Source organism: Pezoporus flaviventris, unplaced genomic scaffold (assembly GCF_033815535.1).
Source record: "Pezoporus flaviventris isolate CSIRO_AGI_PZ_B2104156 unplaced genomic scaffold, CSIRO_AGI_Pfla_v1 ptg000002l, whole genome shotgun sequence".
In the NCBI taxonomy this organism is placed as follows: domain Eukaryota; kingdom Metazoa; phylum Chordata; class Aves; order Psittaciformes; family Psittacidae; genus Pezoporus; species Pezoporus flaviventris.
The window spans coordinates 14,849,971-14,873,243 of record NW_026892550.1 but is presented as its reverse complement, the minus strand read 5'-3'; the positions used below and the strand labels follow the sequence as shown (position 1 = coordinate 14,873,243).

Sequence of the window (23,273 nt, the reverse complement as noted above, 5' to 3'; positions counted from 1 at the left end):
TTCCATGTGATAAGAAAATTTCTGTCTTCTAATGACATATAGTTCATGGTCACAGTTAGTATGATACCTGTATCCATTTCCAGAAATATACACTTCCAGATTCAGGGAGCTGTATTTTCACTGCATGGAAAGGGATAAACTTGAAATATAATTCCATTTTATAGGCTACAGAATACCCAGAAGGATATCAGAATAATATTTAGAATAACTGACATATTGACAGATTCTCTGCTGCTTCTCACATTTATAACAACCCAAAACTTCTGAAGAGTGAGGTTATAATACAATCCAGATCTTCAGGTATAATTTTCAACCAGGACTACATCTCAGTTGGCTGGTGAGGATATTTTATGTCAGACTCTTCGAAAAGCCTGCTTATGAATGTTATAGTACATAACTTTTTCTATTTAATCAGTTATGTAAAAGCACAGGATTTATCTATTGCCATCTAAATATGCACCAAGTGTGAAGAGCCAGAACTTCTGCTTCATGACTTCATCTTGCCTCCACAACCTCCCTTCACAACCAGAGACATTTTGGGTAAGATACAACCTTCATGCCAGCCCACAAAATTGTTGCTTCCTGTTGACACGGGGCTGAATTGCCTGCTTTGGGTGTTATCAGGCATACCACTAGTATGGCTTCTTGGGTAGGACTGGGAAGTAGTCTTCTTCTGATATGATGTAAGCATCATCATGTCTGAACTGAGGTAATTCCATGAGTTGTGACAAGTGAAAAGCATTGGACAAAGTTTGGGATGTAAACTTAGAGAAAAGTTGTGAAGAGGTAGAAATATGGCACTGTAATGTCAGATTGCTGTATTTATTTTTATTTTATTTTTTTACCAGTGCTAGATCTGGAACAGATTCTATGGAAACCAAGCCATGCTAGCGCAATGCCTAGAGGGAAGATGCAGTATGTATTATAAGATTTAAAATTTATAATGGCTGAATGAATCATAGCATTTTGTATCTTTGGATTCATTAAGTATTTACTGAGAAAGTAGGTTAAATGAAAACTAAAAGACAAAAGTTAGTATCTTTTTGCTGGTTTTGCTCAATGATTTGATGGGCTAGAAGATTTGCTAGGTTTTATATGTTGAAAAAATTACAGGATTTTTTTTTTTATTCATTTCTTTTGCAAGTAGTAAATTTAAGAGACAGAAAAAGGGAGACGTAAGTGTAATGACAGCTGCTGAGATAATAGTAATGTATTTGCACTTATGATACATCAAGATTCTGTAGCCCATTTTTTCCTTTAGAAATAAGAGTGGTTTACCCCCTTTTAAGATTAAAAACATATAAACTTATTTTAAATAGACTCACAGAATATTTTAATGATTTTATTGGATGTTAGAATATTTATTCAAAGCTGTTCTTATTAAGGAGAAAACAGTATTTATCTTGGTAATAATTTGCAGGGACATCACTTCTAAAGCTATCTTAGATGGATCTACCTTTACATTATGATGTTTAACCTCATCATATACATATTGAAAAGTATTATTTAGGTTGTTCTCAGTCAAAATTGAGAAACTGTTGGTTCTATTAGAAGCTCTGTTCTCAGACATTATGTGTGATTTGGGACTCTAGTGCTATTCCATTTCGGCTTTCTCATGCTTTTCATAGCTGTCCTGTTTGTACCCAGCTCTGCTAATTAGCTCTGCCAGTTAGCTCTGCCACTAACCACGCTGTCAGTGATAGCTTTCCCCCAGATTTGTTAGTGTAGCAGTGCATGTGTGCATCCCAGATGCACAGTCATCAAGATTAGCTCAGATCACTAATCTGAGCTTCTTAAAAAATCAAACTGATTTTTACTCATGCAGGCCAGGCTCCTTCTGTATTCCAATAGGTACCTATTTCCTATCTGCCAGCCCCCTTACTCCCACTTCATTACAGTTTTCAGGAATGATAATACCAATCATAATGCAAGTATACCTGGGGGACAAAGAAGTTGCTGCCTGTTCTCACGTGACACTATGATTGTTTTTGAATCTTATCTAAGGGAAAGAAAGAAAACTGAGCCCTTGGCAGTAATTGATTTCAGCTGTGTGAGGGACAGTACTCTACCAGATAGGATTAAATTTGTTGCAATTGTTCCTCTGCTCATTTTGCTGCAATAGAGGCACTATTTTTCCAATGTAAATTCCTTCTTAGATGCTAAATTATGAAGGGATTTAGAGAGTAAATCCTTAACTGTGAATAGAGTTGTGCATTGAGTGAGACAATGCCAGCCAGTACTGCAAACTGCTATAGATAGGCCAGTGGCTGTTACTGGTGTAAGATGTGTTGGACAGGGCTTTGAGCAACCTGGTCTAGTGGAAGGCGTCCCTGCCCATGGCAGGGGGTTAGAACTAGGTGATCTTTAAGGTCCCTTCCAACTCAAACCATTCTATGATTCTATGATTCAGTCTTGTGATTTGTGTTCCTGTATTTCATCTCTCATATTTTCCGTGAAAAATCTTTGTTTAGCAATTATTACTGAAGTGAGAAACTGTCAAAAATATTGAGCTTGCTTTTTGTTCTCCTCAGTGTCTTCTTTTGAATTTTTGTTTTCCAGGTAAGCCCACTGAATAAGCCTTTTTGAGACAGCATGTTTTGATTGTTCTAATTACAAAAAAAAAAAAAAATATTCTTAATGCACTGCTGCATATAAAATGCTGTGTATTGCTTGCCACATGCAACAGTCTGTACCTCATAGTACCGGGGCAGCTTTTTCACCTGGAGAAAGTAATGGACAAGTTGGCAACCCATCACCTGCCAAATCCTTATCTCAGCACAGCTACAGACCGCCGCAGCTCGCCACGGTGAGAAGCGGCTACGGCTGTGAATGCCCCTTCCTAACGGCAGGGATTCCACCCGATCGCTCCTGTGCTTCCCCGCCAGGGCTGCGGCCAGGCCTGCGCGCCCGGCCGGTCCCCCGGTGCCCAGCGCCGTCCGGGTCCCCGTTTCCCCGGCAACGCGCTCCCGGCCCCGACGCCGCCTCCCGCCGTGGCCGGGCTGCGGAGCGGTTCCCGCCCGCCCGGCGCGCTGCCGGCGCTCCCGCACGGCGTTTGCCCGGGGACGTTTCCTAGGTGACCTCGGACTGGCCCCTCGCTTCCCACATGGGTGGCGGGCCGGGCGGTCTCCGCGGGCCGGGGCTGTTCAGCCAGCCCCGCCTGGCCTCCGCCCGGGCAGACAGGATGCGCTGCTCCCAGCCGCTCCCCTCCCGCTCCCCCCCTTACCTCGCAGGAGCCTTATGCGCCTAGTTTAATGGTTTTGCAAAGAAAGCCAGCAGAAGAGCACTTTTCTCAGTGGCGGTGGTCAGACCATGACCTAACTCATCATGAACTTGGAAGGGCTCGAAATGATAGCAGTTTTGATCGTGATTGTGCTTTTTGTTAAAGTGTTGGAACAGTTTGGGCTGATTGAAGCAGGTTTAGAAGGTAAGGGAGTGCTTTTCAGTGGTTTGTCATTTCTGTGTTCTTGTCATCCTCTTGCAGCAAGGCAAAGGGCACCTGTAAACTGGGTGTAAGGCACTACCTGATCCACCTCAAGAGCGACGTGCGCGTCAGTGGCTGTGTGTGGTTGATGTTGAAGTTGAGGTGATTTGCTTTCACAGGAAAAATAAACTGGTATCCTGAATACTACAAGTACAAACTTAGATGTTAATCAAATATAAATGGCTCAAAATCTGAATCTCTTAGTCCTGTTTTAAATCTGAAAATTTAAAGTAGTAGGGGTCAAAGCAGATTTCAAGATGTTAACATGCAAATACAGTTATATTGCCTTAAAATTGTTTTGCAATCTATCCAGAATTGTTTGGTAATCTATTCATGTTAACATCTGTACTGGAATTGTTATAATGTCAAAATATATACTTTACAGTATTTAAAAACCTGTTGAATATTTAATTTACTGCTAACATTTTAAAATGTTTGAGGAAGAGGAACTACAATACTCGGATTCAAAATATGTAGCTAACAGTCACTTGGGGCAATCAAGTGCAACGTTTATTGATGGATGCTTTGTTTATCATAGATCACCACTTCTTAGAAATACTGTTTCTGTATAAAGCAGTAGCAATAAAATATAAGAAGCTTACTTTATTTTAAAGGTACTTTTTATACCTCATTTCTAAAAGTGCTGTTATGAGAAGTTAGTCTGAAAAAACACTGATTGCAGCATGGCTGGTAATGTAATGATATTCATTGCATCCCAGTGTTTTATTAGGTTCCAGACCAAAATGGTCTGTTTCTCAAATATTGAAGAAATACTGTGTTCTCAAATCTCCTGTAAGCTAGCATTTGAGTACCGTGTATATACTTATGCCTAAGAAAAGGGGAACTTTGTTGACTTAGAGATTGTGGTCTCATGTGTTAACGAGTGAGAATATAAGCAAAATTTGCTCCTATGAAAAGGTCTAAAGTAATCCTGTTGATTTAACCCTTTCAAGAAACAGTCTTACAGATTTTAAATAAGGAAGTCACACAGCTGTTTCTCCATGTTTGTGTCTTGTGCGTATTTGCTAGTATTGATATGAAAACCCTGCAGAGACTCAAAAACATGTTATCGAGTGCATTTTTATTAAAATTTTATGTAGCCATTAGAGTGCATTATATTGAGTTATAGAGTGCATATTTAAATTACAATGCAGAGATACCCTTCAAATGTATGAACTTCTGCTTTTCTTTTTGTTTCATGTTCACTTGTAAATAGAAATGTCAATTAATTTAAAAAATGTTATGATAAAAGTTATCTCCAGAATTAGAGGTTGCAGAGATTTGATTAAACAAGCCATATTTACTTTTCAAGTTGGTCGGCAGGCTTGTGTATACCCTGTCGAGTCTGATTGCTGCACTGGGTCAGGTTCCCTGGCAAAATTTAGCGCTTGATTGTTGTCTGTACTTGTTTTTAGGGCTAAGAAAACTGGTAATGGAAAGATAATTAGAAATATAGTGAAGCTGCCTCTAAGTGGTTGTAAGATTTCTGTAAGAAATAAGTTTCTAATCCATCTGCCCTTTTTGTCTGCCTCAGTGGCCAAAAATTTCTTCTTACATAGTATAGGACAGGTTTCTAGCATGCCAGGTAGATGAAGGCACAGGAAGACATATATGCCCCATTCCTCTGTGGTGTTCAACTGCTGTGAATGAGATAAAAGGCATGTTACATGGGAATCGAGTAATAGATATAAACAATGGTGTATGAAAATGGGGCTTAGCCAAATGTCACAGACTTAGGAATTTGTTTTCTTGTAGTTCAGGAAGAGTGCAGGTTATTCCCTATTTTTTTCTTAAACTTGATAATTAAAGATCTGAACTGGTTACAACAGGAAAAAAAGGTAGTTTTATACACTTTTACTAGGGAGCTGAGAAAAACTCTCTCGATTTAAATAAGTATCAAGGCTATTCATTTCCACCCATGAATGAAAAGTGCAAGCATCATAAAATTGTGCAAATGTTAGAGATGTTTTTAAGTAGAATGTTAAGAAAAAATGAATTTTACAAGTGTACTTAGACTATCCATGTACTTTTCCAGAAATCAATGAGGAAGCTCATTGCAGTTTTCTGAAAGTCTTCTGGTTTAAGGATATTTGTAGTTGTCTAGTTTTGGATAGATTGTATCCCTTCTTTTTGTTTTCTCAAGGGTTAATATGTTTCATACAAATTAATAGTTTATGGCATATGAAACACATCCTGTGTCTACCTGGAAATCATCCATAGAGTCAAAAGTAGTTTGTAATACAGTGCACCCGAAGCAGGATGTTAAATCGAAGCTCTCTAAATCAGATTGAAGCTTTGGTAGAGATCTAGGTTTCACAATCAGTCCCTATCGTGGTAACAAAAGCTTGAAGCAAACTTACCTTCCTTCCTACACTGAGTTGTCATGGTTCTGAACTTTGTGGACCACTTCCACACTAATTTGGAAGAATCAGGTGCAATTTTTGTAAATCAATAGCAAAATCTCATTTTCCTCTTTTCCGTGTCATAATTAAGTGTAAGTAATATTGGGCTTTCTTCAGACTCCTCAGTACAAATTACATGTATAATCATAAAGTATGCAATTATTTTCATAATAAAAATAATTAAAAATCAGTATACAAATTGTATGTACTTTTTTATGCTTATTTTCTGAGGTATGCGCACTCAGCAGTATGCTGTCTGTGGTTTTTGCCCAGTTGCCTTCAGCTGCTGAGTGATTCTGTTGTAGAAGTATTTTCAAATAGATGTCTTTAATATTGTATGACAGCTCTGAAAGCGGTAAGTAGCAGAATAGATTTATACAATTTTGTAAGTTGTGGGTTGCAGAGACTTTAGGTTAAATATTATTGTCCTGGGTTCAGCACTAGCTTAAACCACAACAGGTATTTTATGATGTATTGCACTCACTTAGATTACAGTATGCTTTCTGTGGTTTTGCCTAGCTGTCTTTTACTGCTGAGTGATTTTACTGTTGTTATAAAACTGCTTTCAAATAGATGTTTTTTTAATATTGTGTGACAGCTCCTAAAGTGATCAGTAGCAGAACTGATTTATTCACTCTCATGGGTTGTGGATTGCACAGACTTTTTCTCTGGGCTAGATATTTAATCCTTCATAAATTAGAATGTCCTCCTTAATAAACTTTACTGATTTTTTTTTTTTTTTATCAGGTGTATTAGGTGTAAGAAGTAATGTATTGTTACTTAATCAGGAAGGTCTATTCCTAGATATACCTAGGTATATGTTTAAAATCAGTCATATTTCTTCTTTTATGTCCATTTTGTCCAAAAGTCATTTATAATTAAAATGAGATACAAGAACTGAGCAAGTTGAATATACAGTATGTTGGCATTTTAAGATTATGCAATATTCAGGATATCAGTTTATATAATTTCAATATGTTTATAGTATTTTTATGAAAATTGTGATCTTCATTTATAAGGATCATATGAATTTAATCAAGACATGGAAGAGGGTTTTTTGTGAGTATCTTCCTTGTGTGTCAGTTATTCTGGATAATTTGTTGTGGACAGTGATTGAAGCATGATGAGATCAGCCCTTTACTGACTTAAAATAATTTTGTCCTAATGTTTCTTGGGAAACCTGGACTGATTTTCAAAAGCCAAATCACTTACTATTCTTCATCAATGTAAGCACTGAAACCTACACCACTGGGGATAAAGTTCAGGGAAGAAATGTGAAGGATATGAGTGATTAAAAATATTTACATAATACCCTGTTTGTTGGGAAATACTCTTAAGCAGTTACTACCTCTAATAGGAAAATTAAAAGGGCGTAAAAGTGATCATAGGTTACTATGGAATATGGATTTCCTATCTATCTAAACTCCTGGTTTAAGAGCACTGAGAATGACAGTAGTAGAACTTTACAGCTAAAATTGTAATAACTAAGTTAAATTACTGAAACACTTGAGCCCTCTAAAATATCAAAGCAGCTTCTAATCCCATTTTAATAATCCTGGCTATTGAAAACTTCCCATTCATGAGCTGGATAACAGCAAAACCATGGACACGTAGAGAGTTGCTTGTGATATTTGCAACTCTTTTTAAAAATGACTGGTTATGGCTGGAAACGTGGTGGAAGTTACTCGTGGTTCCTCTGAAATTAGCGGCCACTGAAGCTGTTTTGTCATCCAGGCTATGATCTGATGGGAATTTCAACATTTCCTTAGTGTTATTCATAGATGGAAATGGAGGAATATTCATTTCAGAAGATTCATAATGACTAGCAATTCATACTAGAAATATCTTGTAATAAATATAATGGCATTTCTGCCTTTTTTCTTAAGATCAGTCTTGATGTCAAAGAGAGTTATGCACAGAATTTTGAACTACGAAGGCAGTCATGGACCAATATGTGAAATGATTAGCCAGAGCTGGCAGTGTGCATAAGAAAAAGATGATATAAATTTTAATATTAGCAATTTCAGGCATTCCTTTGAAGTAATTTGTTCAATTAAGTCTTCATATATAACAAGATAAATTTAATTAAAACAGCTGTTGAAACAACTCCTTATATGCAGATGAGTGAGCAGTAGATGGGAATCGTTAATGCAGAACTCCACTAAAGTTTTCCTTGATTGAATATTTCTGTGCAAACAGCACTAGCAGGTCATTTGGAGATGGCAGCATGTACTGTGGTTGGTTTGGAGCTGTGTAGATGTGAGCACCTGACCAGGTTGTGTATCCTGCAGGCCACTACTGGACAGAATTAATAAGAGGAAACCTCTTCTGATTCTGTTTTGTTTCTTTCATATGAGATGCCTGAAGTTCTAGATACAGTTTTAAAAAACAGAAATAGGCAGGTAAGAAAAAAAACTTGCCAGCCAAGGGAAATTTGTGATAGGTGCATTTCAGCTGCCTGCTTTAAACAGTCTCAAGTCGCTGAATCATCTTCTGAAGTCTGGTCCATTTTTGCTGAAAAATCTTCTAGTGTTCCCAGGCCAGCATCTGCTGAAAAGCTTCTTTTCTCAAGACTGATTGTCAATCCTGATGATATAGTGCTTGTCTACTGCTTTACATCCACAGAGATCAAAGTAGGTAAATACTGTAACTGCTAATGAAGAGATATCAAAGAAATGGGTAAAGAGCACTACATTCTGAGTTACCAGTACAATACCTTTGGAAAGCTTGCTAGTTTATAATTAACCTTTTGGTTTTGAAAAAAAAAAAATCAAAAAGAAAAAAAAATATTAGACCAATGTAAGCAGAGAGTTCATAAGAGAGCTCTCAACTTTCCTCTGTGGTGAACAGTTGTGATGTAGTTCATGAACACAAGGGTCTCATTCCTATTGCAGTTTTGTTAGTAGTTATTTCATATAGAATGGTACTTTGAATAAATGGAAATCATATCATCTACTATGAAATGGAAGAATACTAGAATATTATTGCTCAGTTTTATTCTTGTAATTCTAGGTGATAACCTAGAGGATTTTACAAAAATAACCTGGATATGAGAAAGAGACAGGATGGTGGTCTGTTTTGTCTCCCCCAAGGGGACAACTTCTGAGATTTACTTCTCCTGCCTCCTACTGGCTACTCAATATAGAACTTATATTTTCAAAGTCACTGTTTTATTTATTTACTTTGAATAAGTAAATACTACCTACCTACTGTCAAAGAGCCACCATAAGCAGAAGAAAATTATATATCACACAGTCTTTGCCTACTATTGTAAATGCCTTTACTTTTACATAGTTTTTACAAGGACTGAGTTCCCTCTTAATGCAAATCTATAAATGCCCTCTGGTTATATTTATTGACACTTTTTCACTTTTCCACTTTCTTAGCTATCAGTAAATGTGGGTTGTATAAATCAAAATATGCTCATGCAATTGTTTCTAAACAAGTTTTGAGAAGATTTATTACTTCTCAGGACTAAAATAGCAAAAAAACAAAACCAAAACCGAAAAACCTATGTCTTTTTTGATTATCAAAGAACAATAAAACTTAAACTGTTATGGATTTTTTAAAATAAGATATTTAGAGCTAATTAGTTTCATGAGTAGAAGAGTAAACCTTTTCTAAGAACACAGTTTCGTAAACGTTTAGGGGGAAAATAGAACACTGAACTTGGTAGACAGAAGAAAATAAACTGGGTAGTGAAATGAGGTGTACCATTTCTAGTTAGAAATATATTAGTGCAAATAATACTTTCTGCACTTTTTTTCCTGTAGAAGTAAAAATACTTTACAGCAGCAAATAGAATTATCTCCTGATATATGCAAATATATCAAGAAAAGCCAGAGCATAGTGTTTCACAAATTGATACACAAAGTAAGAAGCCATATGCTTGAAAGTCGTGTATGCCACAGGGCAATAACGTTCATCCTTTTGATATTTTTTGATGAACCCCATAACATGTTTTCATTAAAATAGGAAAGGTATTTAGTTAGAGAGCCCAAGTGTACTTTTAGTTGGGATCTGTACATTAAGGTCAGTGATATTCTCAAATTGTGAGAGTTACAGGCTTTCTAAAGTTAGGTGGGGTGAATCCAAAACCTTGATGTGTTCTAAAGATGACAAGGGAAGAAGGAACAATCACTTCATTTCACAATTTCTTTTTTGCTATTGTTAAGAAACAGTGTCTGATTCTTTTTTTCCCCCTCGTCTTCAAAGAGTGAAGCTGTTTGCTTCTTTGCATTACTCCCAGATTTACCCTTCTGTTGAAGTAAGCACTATATGTTTTCTGGCCATTAGCTTTGTGTCAGTTAATTGGTATACTTCTCAGATATCAGGAAGATCAACTGGACTTACAATATTAACTCTATGATGCTGTCCTTTTTAATATGCTTTTTGTTCCTAGTGCATTTTAGAAATAACCAACCCGAATATAAACTCTGAAAGTTGATTTAATAATGGATTTTTTTCCTTTGCCATTTGTTTCCTATGCATATTTTCTGTATAATTCATTCAGATTGTAATTTTCATTTTTTTCCATGTGGTTACTATTATGCTCACATTTATAACTAATGTAGCTACTGCACCACAGAAGGAAAATTAGTTTTTAACCCAAACTTCTATCTTTATTAGGATTGCAATATTTTGACTATCTATCTAATACATCTTCCTATTGAATTCCTAATTTTTATTGTATTTTTCTGTCTGATTTTCCTATCAGTCACCTTCACTCAAAATATTCCCCAGCTTAGTAAACTCAGGCTTTTCGACACACAAAGGATATATGGATTTAGGTGTATTAGATACCCTTTGAATTCAGACTACATTAATTTTGCTCACATACAATGCAAAGAGGGGCTCAGCTTTGGCCCTCATGCCTTTATGTTAACTTCCAGTTCACTTTTGACCTAGTGTCTTTCTATTTTAAGGATATTGAACATGTAACTTACATTTAGCTCAATGTTTCTTTGTTAGAAAATAGTAACTCCAAATTTTAGGTACTTTATACCATGCAGTTTCAAGCCGGTGTATCCCTCACATCACAGATTACATATGTCATTGTGTTCTGTAGTTTGATAATATCCCCATGAAAACCCTTTGTAGGCTTTGGCATGTCTTTGCCTTGTGATTATGAGCTTTGCATTATGGTTAACTCAGTCTGCTACTTGCTTCGGCTAATCTCTGACCAGCATACTATCTTCTGCACTCCACTGTAAGATTCGATGATCTGATTCAGGTAGACCCATATGGATCAACATCACAATAATCATCACATTGAAAATGGCTTATTTCCCAATATTTTACCTTCTCATGCTCTTGCTTTTGGAGTAAGAAATCTTAGTTGAATTTTTGTGTTTTTTTACCATTGGCTGATGAGGATTAGGTCAGATAAATTTGCTCAGTCATTTTAGTCCTATGTATTCTTGTATCAAAGGTAAAAAATTAAGCAGCATTACTGAAAGTGTGCTAGACAGTTTATTATTTAGTATTATAGTTTGTGTTTTTACATTGCCCTGTGGCTCCTTCCTGAATTTTCTGCCCAGGTTTACAAATAAATTTACAAATAAAGAAGATGATGTGTTTTAGCTGTTGTTTTTTTGTTTGTTTGTTTATTTGTTAATAGGAGAGTTCTTTATTTATCTGACCTATTTCTGTGGTAGCTAACAATGAATAGCTCAGCACCTGGTAGAAAATTCTGTCCAGCCAGGCTGAATGCTATCTAAATCTAATGAGGCAGATGATTTAATCTGAGAAAACATTCCTGGCTTTGCTTTCTGCTGTCATTTTCCCCAGTGGTATCTCTAGAAGTAACTTTTGATTGTTGTTGTCTAATCTTTCTCATAGCCCTTACTGTCATTTTCTGGTAATACTACAGAAGCATGAATATATATACACACTTCTCCAAGCACATTTTCTTTTGGGGATCAATAATCCATTCTTCTTCAAACAGACAGATAAAACTTGGATCATCCAAAGCAGGCTACAACAGGTATCTTCTCGTTGATAATGTGAAATAATGAAAGAAAAAGATTAGATCAGGTGAATACCAGATTATTAATCAGATATTTATTTCCCAGTAGTTATTGTAGGAAATAGTATGTAGTTTTACATAAGAAGTGTGATTGTAAGTTTAATGCTTATTACAAATTACAAACTCTAATGCATAAAACTCCAACAAAATAAACCTGTATGTCTGCAGCAGAAAAAAGTTTAGCAGAGAAGTGATTCGTTTAGGACACTAAGGAAGATACCTTCACTGGACATATGCGTTATGCTAATGCGTAGCACTCACCTGATGTTACAGGTACATCAGAGTAGATTTTTTAGTCCAGGATCTATCTACATCAGGAAGGTCTGATAGGGAGGTATGGGCACAGACCTGATTCATCTTCTCTTTGCCTATACTTTTGAGTAAATCTAATTTGGCTTTGCCTTTTATGACAAACTTAGTTTCCAAATTTTGTTTTGTATAAATAGCTTTATTTAATTATCCCTGCTAGAGGGGGCACACAAAATTCACATGACACTAGTTTTTTGGTCCCCATTACCCTTTTCCATCAGGCTGACAACCTTTTGTGTTCAGTGATGGCTTGGTGTTGCAAAGGCAATCGTGTGTGTAGTATCTGAAGGGGGTCTATAGGGATGCTGGGGAGGGACTCTTCATTAGAGACTGTAGTGAAAGGACAAGGGGTAACAGGTTCAAACTTAAACAGGGGAAGTTTAGATTGGATATAAGGAGGAAATTCTTTCCTGTTAGGGTGGTGAGGCCATGGAATAGGTTGCCGAGGGAGGCTGTGAATGCTCCATCCCTGGCAGTGTTCCAGACCAGGTTGGACGAGGCCTTGGGTGATATGATTTAGTGTGAGGTGTCCCTACCCATGGCAGGGGGGGTTGGAACTGGATGATCTTAAGGTCCTTTCCAACCCTAACTATTCTATGGTTCTATGTAAAGAATGACAAACCTCACAGTTGCATGAATATTTGCTAGGACACTTAGAAAAAGATGCCTTTTGGATCCCTTACATTATCCATACTCACTGTCTCTCTAGCTTAGCATGAATGAATAACTGACAAGAGACCTCTTCTAGAGACTACTCTTCTAGCTGAGTCCTCAAGAATGCCATTTCCCTACCTAAACTATCCAATTTACATAAATAGTTGTAAGCAATAACTATACTTCTGAATACTTCAACACATGGGTTAGCGTTGTGCCTATATTACAGTATTGTCAAAACCCCGTTGCTAACAAAGATTAGTATTTTCTTGAAAAACAGTCTGTCTTAAATCCACTAATGCAGTATGACGGTAGATACATATTAAAACACTCTTATTATCTAGTTTACAAATATTTCAAAGCTAATGTAATACACTTCAAGATTAATTGCTACTATTATCTCCATTTAGAAAACCTTGTGCCCTCTCTTGTATTAAAGATAAATTACTATACATGTGTATATCTGCCATGTGCATTGTAAGTATTGGAGTAATTTTATCCAAAACTCTCAACACCTTGACTGATAAGGTGAGACAGCATGTCATGTCAATAAGGCCCAGAAATGAACTCTTCTCCTCTCCCACCCTGCTTTTCAGAAGATCAGAGAGTCATCTTGCAGCTCACACGTTATTTGTTGCTTATCAGGCCAGTTTTCTTGGAAAATACCTGGTCAAGGGTTTCAAATGCAGCAAACAAGCCATCTCTGAATTGATCTGTTCTTTTAGTAGCAGAAGCTCAGACTCAATCAGTGCTTTTTCTTACTGTACCTCTACAAAGGGAGGGCTGTAGGTCACCCGGAAAGACGATTGCTGCTGGTGGAAAAAAATCACTGATATACAGTGACCTTTTTCCTGTGTCTGAGGAGCTTTTGGGAGCAAGACTCAGCCTGCATAAGTTTTTCTGATGGTGGCAGCCCGTGCTTATCTGTGTGCCTAAAAAGCAGGCAGAAATTTATCTTGTAGTACATAAATAGTGAACCTGAGGTTTATGGAAAGCCCGAATTTGTGCAGATTATCTGAAATGCATATATGCAATTCTCTTAGAGGGTAAGACCATGTTCTGCCTATCATAGAAAGGGTAGTCTGTCTTCATGGAAGTTAATCTATCATCTGAGTAAAGTCCTTGATCATTTATTCATTAGAAACAATGTTTGCCACTGAACACCTAGCAACATCCCAAGGATAGGAGGTGCATTGGAGGTCTGCCCTTGCTTCATTTGTAACTTGCAACTGGTGATAAAAGGAATTTTACACAGTTTGACTTTTCTAAATTTTTAATGTATTTGAATAAAAATTACTTTAATATGTTCATTATGTATATTTTCTACAACATCCATTTAGATTGTCTTAATTAATTTTGAATTTAAGACTTCTGAGACTTATTTTACAAATAAAAGTCCTGCTCTTACACAGATGTCTCAATGTAAATGCCATGCTTCCAAACCATGCAGGATTTGAAAACAAGTTAGAGCTTTTCCTGTCTTACTTGTTGTCACAAAGCTCAGAGTTCACATTCTGGCCAGTTTTAAGGCTGGATAAGTAATCTGAGTTGAAACAGGTTACCAGAGCATAAGTAATTGTTTACAGAAGTGGAAAGGTATAACTGAAGGCAGAATATGGTTATGAAATTGTTGTTTAGCAAGCTGGCAATTGAGATAATGAAATGCAGTTCAGTTGCCCATGATCAAAATTGGTTTAATAGTTCAGGAAGGAATTCTCAGTCAGCTCAGAGGCTGACCCATTCAGTGAGAAGACTTAACCTTTGAATTATCATTGCAAAAATCACAATAAACTGCTAAATGTCATACTATCAGTAACTAAACACATGGTTATTTGGATCTAGTTAAAGCTGATTATAATCTTGACCTTAGCCTGTTTCTTCACAGTATCACAGTATGCTAGAGATTGGAAGGGACCTCGAAAGATCATCTAGACCAATCCCCTGCCGGAGCAGGAACACCTAGATAATGTTACACAGGAATGTGTCCAGGCGGATTTTGAATGTCTCCAGGGAAGGAGACTCCACAACCTCCCTGGGCAGCCTGTTCCAGTGTTCTGTCACCCTCACTGAGAAGAAGTTTCTTCTCAAGTTTAAGTGGAACCTCTTGTGTTCCAGTTTGTACCCATTACCCCTTGTCCTATCATTGTTTGCCACTGAGTAGAGCCTGGCTCCATCCTCGTGACACTCCCCCTTTATATATCTATAGACACTAATAAGGTCACCCCTCAGTCTCCTCCAAACTATAGAGACCCAGCTCCCTCAGTCTTTCCTCATAAGGGAGATGCTCCATTCCCTTAATCATCTTCATTGCCCTGCGCTGGACTCTCTCCAGCAGGTCCCTGTCCTTCTTGAACTGAGGGGCCCAGAACTGGACACAATATTCCAGATGGGGTCTCACCAGGGCAGAGTAGAGGGGAAGGAGGACCTCTCTCGACCTACTAACCACCCCCCTTCTAATACACCCCAGGATGCCATTGGCCTTCTTGGCCACAAGGGCACAGTGATGGCTCATGGTCATCCTGTCGTCCACTAGGACCCCCAGGTCCCTCTCCCCTACACTGCTCTCTAACAGGTCGTTTCCCAACCTATACTGGAACCTGGGGTTGTTCCTGCCCAGATGCAGGACTCTACACTTTCCCTTGTTATATTTCATCAAGTTATTCCCTGCCCAACTCTCCAGCCTGTCCAGGTCTCGCTGGATGGCAGCACAGCCTTCTGGCGTGTCAGCCACTCCTCCCAGCTTAGTGTCATCAGCAGACTTGCTGATAGTACACTCAATTCCCTCATCTAAATCGTTGATGAATATATTAAATAATACCGGTCCCAGTACTGACCTTTGAGGCACTCCACTAGATACAGGCCTCCAACTAGACTCAGCCCCATAGACTACAACTCTGGCTTCTCTGCTTCAGCCAGTTCACAGTCCTTCTCACTACCTGATCATCCAGACCACACTTCCTCAATTTAGCTGTGAGGATGCTGTGGGAGACTGTGTCAAATGCTTTGCTGAAGTCAAGGTAGACCACATCCACCGCTCTGCCATCATCCATCCACCGTGTTATTTCCTCATAAAAGGCTAAGAGATTGGTCAAACATGATTTCCCCTTGGTGAAGCCATGCTGACTGCCCCTCATAACCCTCTTATCCTTGATATGCCTTAAGATGGCACCAAGGATAAGGTGTTCCATCACTTTCCCAGGGATGGAGGTGAGGCTAACTGGTCTAGAGTTACCCAGGTCCTCCTTCTTGCCCTTTTTGAAGACCGGAGTGACATTTGCTTTCCTCCAGTCCTCAGGCACCTCTCCCGTTTCCCAAGACTTGGTAAAGATGATGGAGAGCGGTCTAGCAATGACTTCCGCCAGTTCCCTCAGCACTCGCAGGTGCATCCCATCTGGACCCATGGATTTATGGATGTCCAGATTGCTCAACTGGTCTCTAACCCATTCCGCATCGACTAACGCAAACCGCTCCATCGACCTGACTTCATCTAAGGTCTCAGGGGTACAGGGCTCTTCAGGACTGCCTGCAGCAGAGTAGACAGAGACAAAGAAGGCATTCAGTAACTCTGCCATCTCTGTATCTTCTGTCACCAGGGCACCCATCCCGTTCATCAGTGGGCCTACATTGCCTCTGGTGTTAGTTTTATCTGCCATGTATTTGAAAAAGCTCTTTTTGCTGTCCTTGACCCTTCTCGCCAGGTTTAATTCTAAGGATGCCTTAGTCCTCCTAGCTGCCTTCCTACATCCTCTAGCAGCAGCCTTATATTCCTCCCAAGTGGCCAGCCCCTCCTTCCATGACCTGTAAACTCTCCTCTTCCACTTGAGCATACCCAGCAATTCCCTATTTAGCCACGCAGGTCTCCTGGCCCTCTTCCTTGACTTCCTACGTGTCGGGATGCTCCGATCTTGAGCTCGGAAAAAGCAATCCTTGAATGCCAACCAACTATCTTGGGCCCCTTTACCTTCAAGCAGCCTTGACCATGGGATTTCCCCTAGCAATTGCTTGAAAAGGCCAAAGTTTGCCCTGCTAAAGTCCAGGGTTGCAATTCTACTTGCTATTCTACTAGTCCTACTACACAAGATCCTGAACTCCACCATCTCGTGGTCGCTGCAACCAAGGCAGCCCTCAACCCTTACTGCTTCGACCAGATCCTCCTTGTTAGTGAGGATGAGATCCAGCAGCGCTCCTCTCCTGGTCCATCCACCATTTGCAGGATAAAGTTATCATCCATACACTGGAGGAACCTCCTGGACTGCGGCTGGGTTGCCGAGTGGTCCTTCCAGCAAACATCAGGGAAGTTAAAATTCCCCACAACGACCACGGCCTGTGACTGTGAGGCCGCTCTCAGCTGCCTGTAGAAGGCCTCGTCAACTTCCTCACCCTGATATGGTGGTCTGTAACAGACACCCACAACAGTATCGCCCCTGCCAGCGTGCCCCTTAATTCTCACCCACAGACTCTCAACTCGCTCGTCATCTGTCCCTGGACAGAACTCGGTGCATTGTAGTTGCTCCCGCACATAAAGAGCAACCCCACCACCCTTCCTGGCTGGCCTGTCTTTCCTGAAAAGGACATAGCCCTCCATGACTATATTCCAGTCATGTGAGCTGTCCCACCACGTCTCTGTAATTGCCACCAGATCATAGTCTCCTGACTTAACACAGGTTTCCAACTCCTCCTGCTTATTTCCCATGCTGCGCGCATTGGTGTACAGACATTTCAGTGAGCGAGCTGAGCACACCGATTTCACCCTAGGATTATAGGAGGCCTCCCAGTCTTCATTAATTCTGGAGCGCTGCCCCACTGGGGCAAGCCCAGCTACAACCCTATCCCCCTTCGAATCTAGTTTAAAGCTCTCCAAATGAGCCCTGCTAATTCGTGCCCAAGCATCCTTTTGCCTCTGTGAGACAAACCTTTCTCACTTGTCATTGTCCAGACTAGTGCCCTATAAAACCAGCTGTTATCAAAGAATCCAAAGCCCTGCCTGTAGCACCAGTCTCGAAGCCAATTGTTCATGAACTGAATCTTCCCATTCCTTCCCACATCATCAGTGGAAGATGGAAGGAGAGAGGAGAAGATCACTTGAGCCCCAGACTCTTTCACCATCCGCCCCAAGGCCCTGAAGTCTTTCTTCATCCCCCTCAAACTGCGGGAAGCAGCTTCCCCCTCACCTGTCTGGAAGATCAGCAGCGGGTAGTAATCTGTCAGGTGCACCAGGCTGGGGAGCACCCTAGTGATATCCCTGATCCGGGCTCCAGGCAGACTACACACTTCCCTATGATGAGGGTCAACTCTGCATATCGGGCCCTCTGTTCCTCTCAGAAGGGAATCCCCTACTACAATGACCCTTCTTTCTTTCTTATCAGAGGCAGTCTTGAGGTGCAAAGTTGACCGCCTTTTCCTATGTGGCCTGGTAGGCTGGCCTTGCACCACACTCACCTACCTCTCCTTCATGATCCAGGGCCTCGAACCTATTACAGAGGGACACCTGGGGAAGCAGGCCAGGAAGGGGGGGAGGGTTTCCCACGACGCCGAACTGGAACTTGCTTCCAACCCTCGTCGTCTTTTTGGTCCCCTACCTCTGCGCAACAGCTACAGGGCAGGGGCTGTCTCGGGCCATCCCCCTCTGTCTGAGAGGGCAGGGGGGTCCTTCCCCTTTTGGGGGGTATCTCCCTGGAACCGTTCTGACTGGCACGCCAGGGAGTTACTCCACCAGTCAGTCTCCCTTTCACACTCCCTGATGGTCCTCAGCGTCTCAACCTCCTCCTTAAGTCATGCCACCAGGCTAAGCAGATCTTCTACCTGCTCACACCTCACGCAGGTGGAATGCTGTCCTCCCTCCCCCGGCAGCAGCAGGCTCTGGCACTCCCTGCATCCAGAGACCTGAACAGCCACGGTTTGGGATGGGGTCTCTGAGTTGCTGCAGTCTTCTTACTGCAAGCTTTCTTTCTGGAGGCGACCATATTGGTCAGCAGTCTGGGACACCATCAACAGGGTCAGCAACACAACCTGCTTGTTCCTCCCTGCGCCTGGTGGGCGGTGACACGTCGCTGCCCTCTCAGAGGCTCTTTCAAAGGCAATCGGCAGGGGGGCGGTGGCCATCCCCGTGGGAACGCCCCCGCCACCTCAGCCTCTCTCTCGCAAGGGCTGCTGGGGCTTCGGGGATCGGGAGATGTTGGGAATCGCGATGTCTCTGCGCTTTCCCCTCTGATTTTCCTAATCTCCGTTGACCCTCGCGGTCGCTGAAGCGTGCCGGCTGTGGCTCTAGCTAGGCTAGCTCCGATCAGCTGACTGAAGTTTCTTGGAAGTGAGCTGTAATTTGCAAGTACTTCAAGACCTCCAGCACTGCTCTTGCTAGGCAGATACAAGGTAGAATCATAGAATAGAATCATAAAATATTTAGGGTTGGAAAGGACCTTAAGACCATCAAGTTCCAACCCCCCTGCCATGGGCAGGGACACCTCACACTAAACCGTATCACCCAAGGGTTCGTCCAACCTGATCTTGAGCACTGCCAGGGATGGAGCATTCACAACCTCCCTGGGCAACCTATTCCAGTGCCTCACCACCCTCACACTAAAGAACTTCCTCCTTATATCCAATCTAAACTTTCCCTGTTTAAGTTTTAACCCATTACCCCTTCTCCTATCAGTACAGTACCTAATGAAGAGTCCATTCCCAGCATCCCTATAGGCCCCCTTCAGATACTGGAAGGCTGCTATGAGGTCTCCATGCAGCCTTCTCTTCTCCAGCCTGAACAGCCCCAACTTTCTCAGCCTATCTTGATACGGGAGGTGTTCCAGCCCCCTGATCATCCTCGTGGCCCTCCTCTACAGTTCCATGTCCTTTTTATGTTGACAACACCAGAACTGCACACAATACTCCAAGTGAGGTCTCACGAGAGCAGAGTAGAGGGGCAGGATCAACTTCGACCTGCTGGTCACGCTCCTTTTGATGCAGCCCAGGATACGGTTGGCTTTCTGGGCTGCAAGCGCACACTGAAGCCGGCTCATGTACATTTTCTCATCGACCAGAACCCCCAAGTCCTTCTCCACAGGGCTGCTCTGAATCTCTTCTCTGCCCAACCTGCAGCTGTGCCTGGGATTGCTCCAACCCAGGTGTAGGACCTTGCACTTCCCATGGTTAAACTTCATAAGGTTGGCATCTGCCCACCTCACAAGCATGTCAAGGTCCCTCTGGATGGCATTCCTTCCCTCCAGGGTATCAACTGAACCACACAGCTTGGTGTCATTGGCAAACTTGCTGAGGGCGCACTCAATCCGACTCTCTATGTCACTGCCAAAGATGTTAAACAAGACTGGTCCCAACACTGATCCCTGAGGGACACCACTTGTTACTGGTCTCCAGTCGGACATTGAGCCATTGACCACAACTCTTTGCCTACAGCCATCCATCCAGTTCTTTATCCACCAAGTGGTCCATCCATCAAATTGATGTCTCTCCAATTTAAGAGACAAGGATGTTGTGTGAGACAGTGTTGAATGCTTTGCACAAGTCCAGGTAGATGACATCAGCTGCTCTACCCTTGTCCATCAGTTCCGTAGCCCCATCATAGAAGGCCACCAAAATGGTCAGGCAGGATTTTCCCTTAGTGAAGCCATGCTGACTGTCACCAAGCACTTTGTTGTTTTCCATGTGCCTTAGCATGCCTTCCAGGAGAATCTGCTCCCAGATTTTGCCAGGCACAGAGGTGAGACTGACTGGTCTGTAATTCCCCGGGTCAAATCCATTTTCCCCTTCTTGAAAATGGGGGTTATATTTCCCTTTTTCCAGTCGTCGGGAACTTCACCTGACTGCCATTATTTCTCAAATATTATGGCCACTGTCTTAGCAACTTCATTTGCGAGCTCCTTCAGGACCCGAGTATGGATTTCATCAGGACCCATGGACTTGTGCACGTTCAGGTTTTTAAGATGGTCTTGAACCAGATCCTCTCCTACAGTGGGCCCAAGGTCTTCATTCTCACAGTCCCTGCGAAAAACATCCCCACTCATCCGTCACATACCTTGTCAGTATAAGATCTTTTCTTTGATAATTACTGCAAAAGAATGATTACTTCCCTCTGAGTCAACCACAGGTTCAGCCTGACCTGGTTTGGAGTTTTGGGTGTTTTTCAGCAGTGGACATAGCTATGAGTGGCTATTCTAGAGAATGGCAAAAATCAACAGGTGTTGAATCAGTCTGGTTTGCAACTGTGTTTTGTAGTGCCATAATCTTAAGGACAGGTCGTTGTCATTGAGTCCTTGTGCTCAGAGAAGAAGCAGGCTTATTTTCTAGTCCTTTGACATTTTGCTTTGCAATGAAATTGTGTGCAATAGTACCACAGAAATAAAAGTGTATGCTGTGGTATTCCTTCATGCCATGACCTGTTAGGAGTTAAATCCTCATTATAACCACAATGCTATGGATGCTTCTTTAGCATCTATAAGAATGCTGGGATTTTCCTGACTTGATAGAAACTGTAACAGTGTTTCCCTCTAATTGAAAAAGGCATTCATAAGGATTGTACATCAGACATCACTTAACATAGTAATGCAAAGGTCCATTCAGTTACCTTCCACTCTTGTCCAGTTCAGTCTTAAAACTTAAGAATCAGACTTCTTTCTCGTTTCTCCCCAGTTGCCTCACTCTCTTGGCCCTCTTAGCTTACTCCAGTCTGGTGGGTGTGGTGGAACTATGATAGCGCTGTAGTGAATTTGTGTCCTGATAATGACTTCAAAGGAAAAGGAAGGTTATTTAGCAGCAAATGGAAGGTACAAGTAAACCAGTATGAAGTTTTTGTTCCTCAAACATCTGAATGTGTAACTGAGGTTCACCAAGAAATCTTCTGAAGTGTACCAAGCAGATTGGTGTAGGGAACACAGCTTGCTAAATCACTGCCCAGTATTAACCCATTAGCCTATGTTTGATGTGGCAGACATTAAAAATATAGATAATGATATCCATAATGCATTTGGGAATGCTTCTATCCATATCCAAAATAGTTACATTTGGTATAGTGGCTTTGTATACTTACTGCTTGCAGTTGACATAATAACTTCACAAAATTCAGTCTCCTCTGAGCCTCTTTTGTGGTTTAGCTACAGTTGTTTTGTTTAGATCTATGGGCATGAATGTTTTTCCTGTGCTTTCCTTCGAGATCCTAGTTCCGTGTTTGGTGTACTATAAATCTTGACAGTTTGTATCTTATATCACATCTGAACTGGCTGTGGAGTTTAAACAACACTTACAGAATCATAGAATTGTGGAATAGTTTGGGTTGGAAGGGACCTTAAAGTTCATCTAGATCCAGTCTTCTGCCAGGGTCAGGGCACCTTCCTCTAGACTAGGTTGCTCAAAGCCCCATCCAACCTGGCCTTGAGCACTGCCAGGGATGGGGCATCTACTTCTCTGGGCGACCTGTGCCAGGGCCTCACCACCCTCATAATGAAGAACTTCCTCCTAACATCTAATCCATATCTACTCTCTTTCAGTTTAAAGCCCTTGTAAAAAGTCCCTCTCCAGCTTTCTTGTAGACCCCTTTAGGTACTGGAAGGCTGCTCTAAAGTCTCCCTGGATCCTTCTCTTCTCCAAGCTGAACAACCCCAACTCACTCAGCTTGTGTTTGCAGAAGGAGTGCTCCAGTCCTTGGATCATCTTTGAGGCCCTTCTGTAACGTGACTTACCAGTTTTCATATCCTGCAGCTGACCCACTCCAACTCATAATGGCTACAGCCTTTTACAGCACCAGATACAGTTCAATATTCAATATAGTTCAGTCGTTCTCTAATATAGGGTTTAACTAGTTTCATTCTGAGATGACCTCAGATAGTTCTATCTGCTGTACTTTTGCAGCCACAGTCACATGAATATGATAACTGGACATCTTAGATACATAATGGCCTTTATGGTTGTTTCACCTTGTGTTTACCTGTAATGTTATTTTGGGCAATGATTGCTAACAGTTTGGCAATAATTACTTAATGACAAGAATATAGCCTATCTGGGATCAGTTTATCATCTGGAAGCAAACGTGTGTAGAACACAGACTGTGATTGAGTACACAGGTAGAGCAGGTTTCCTTCCTGTGGACTGTTTATCAGAACTGATCAGAGAAAACATAACTTTCAAGCTACCTTAAGGAAGTATTAGTAAGGAGAGACTTCAAAGTCAGTTGGGCTTTCACTGAGCAAAACAGTTATACTCAAAATTCATAGATATTTTGGCCACTCCAAAGGACCAACCTAGCTCGGAGCCTATCTCTGTCAATGGTGTACAGAGCTCAGAGGAGCAGTGTGTGCTAGTCTCACTAACTCTCTAGGCTCATCTTAAGTGTTTATATTATATTATGTTTGCTGTCATTTGTCTGGCATAAGGAGCATGTTATATGCAGTGTAGA

The 23,273-nt window shown here is 41.1% G+C and overlaps 1 protein-coding gene across 7 annotated transcripts in view; it reads left to right on the top strand.

Moving 5' to 3' along the window:
- Positions 1 to 23,273, top strand: part of KCNIP4 (potassium voltage-gated channel interacting protein 4) — a 438,015-nt gene that overhangs the window by 213,247 nt on the left and 201,495 nt on the right. Inside the window, exon 1 of one of the 7 annotated variants that reach the window (XM_061470233.1) lies at positions 3,067 to 3,424. The exons of the other annotated variants lie outside the window; for them this stretch is intronic. Within the exon in view, the coding sequence (XP_061326217.1) occupies positions 3,325 to 3,424 (100 nt within the window). The 5' untranslated portion in view covers positions 3,067 to 3,324. Of the gene's footprint in view, positions 1 to 3,066; positions 3,425 to 23,273 lie in introns of those variants that run through there. 7 annotated transcript variants of the gene reach the window in all.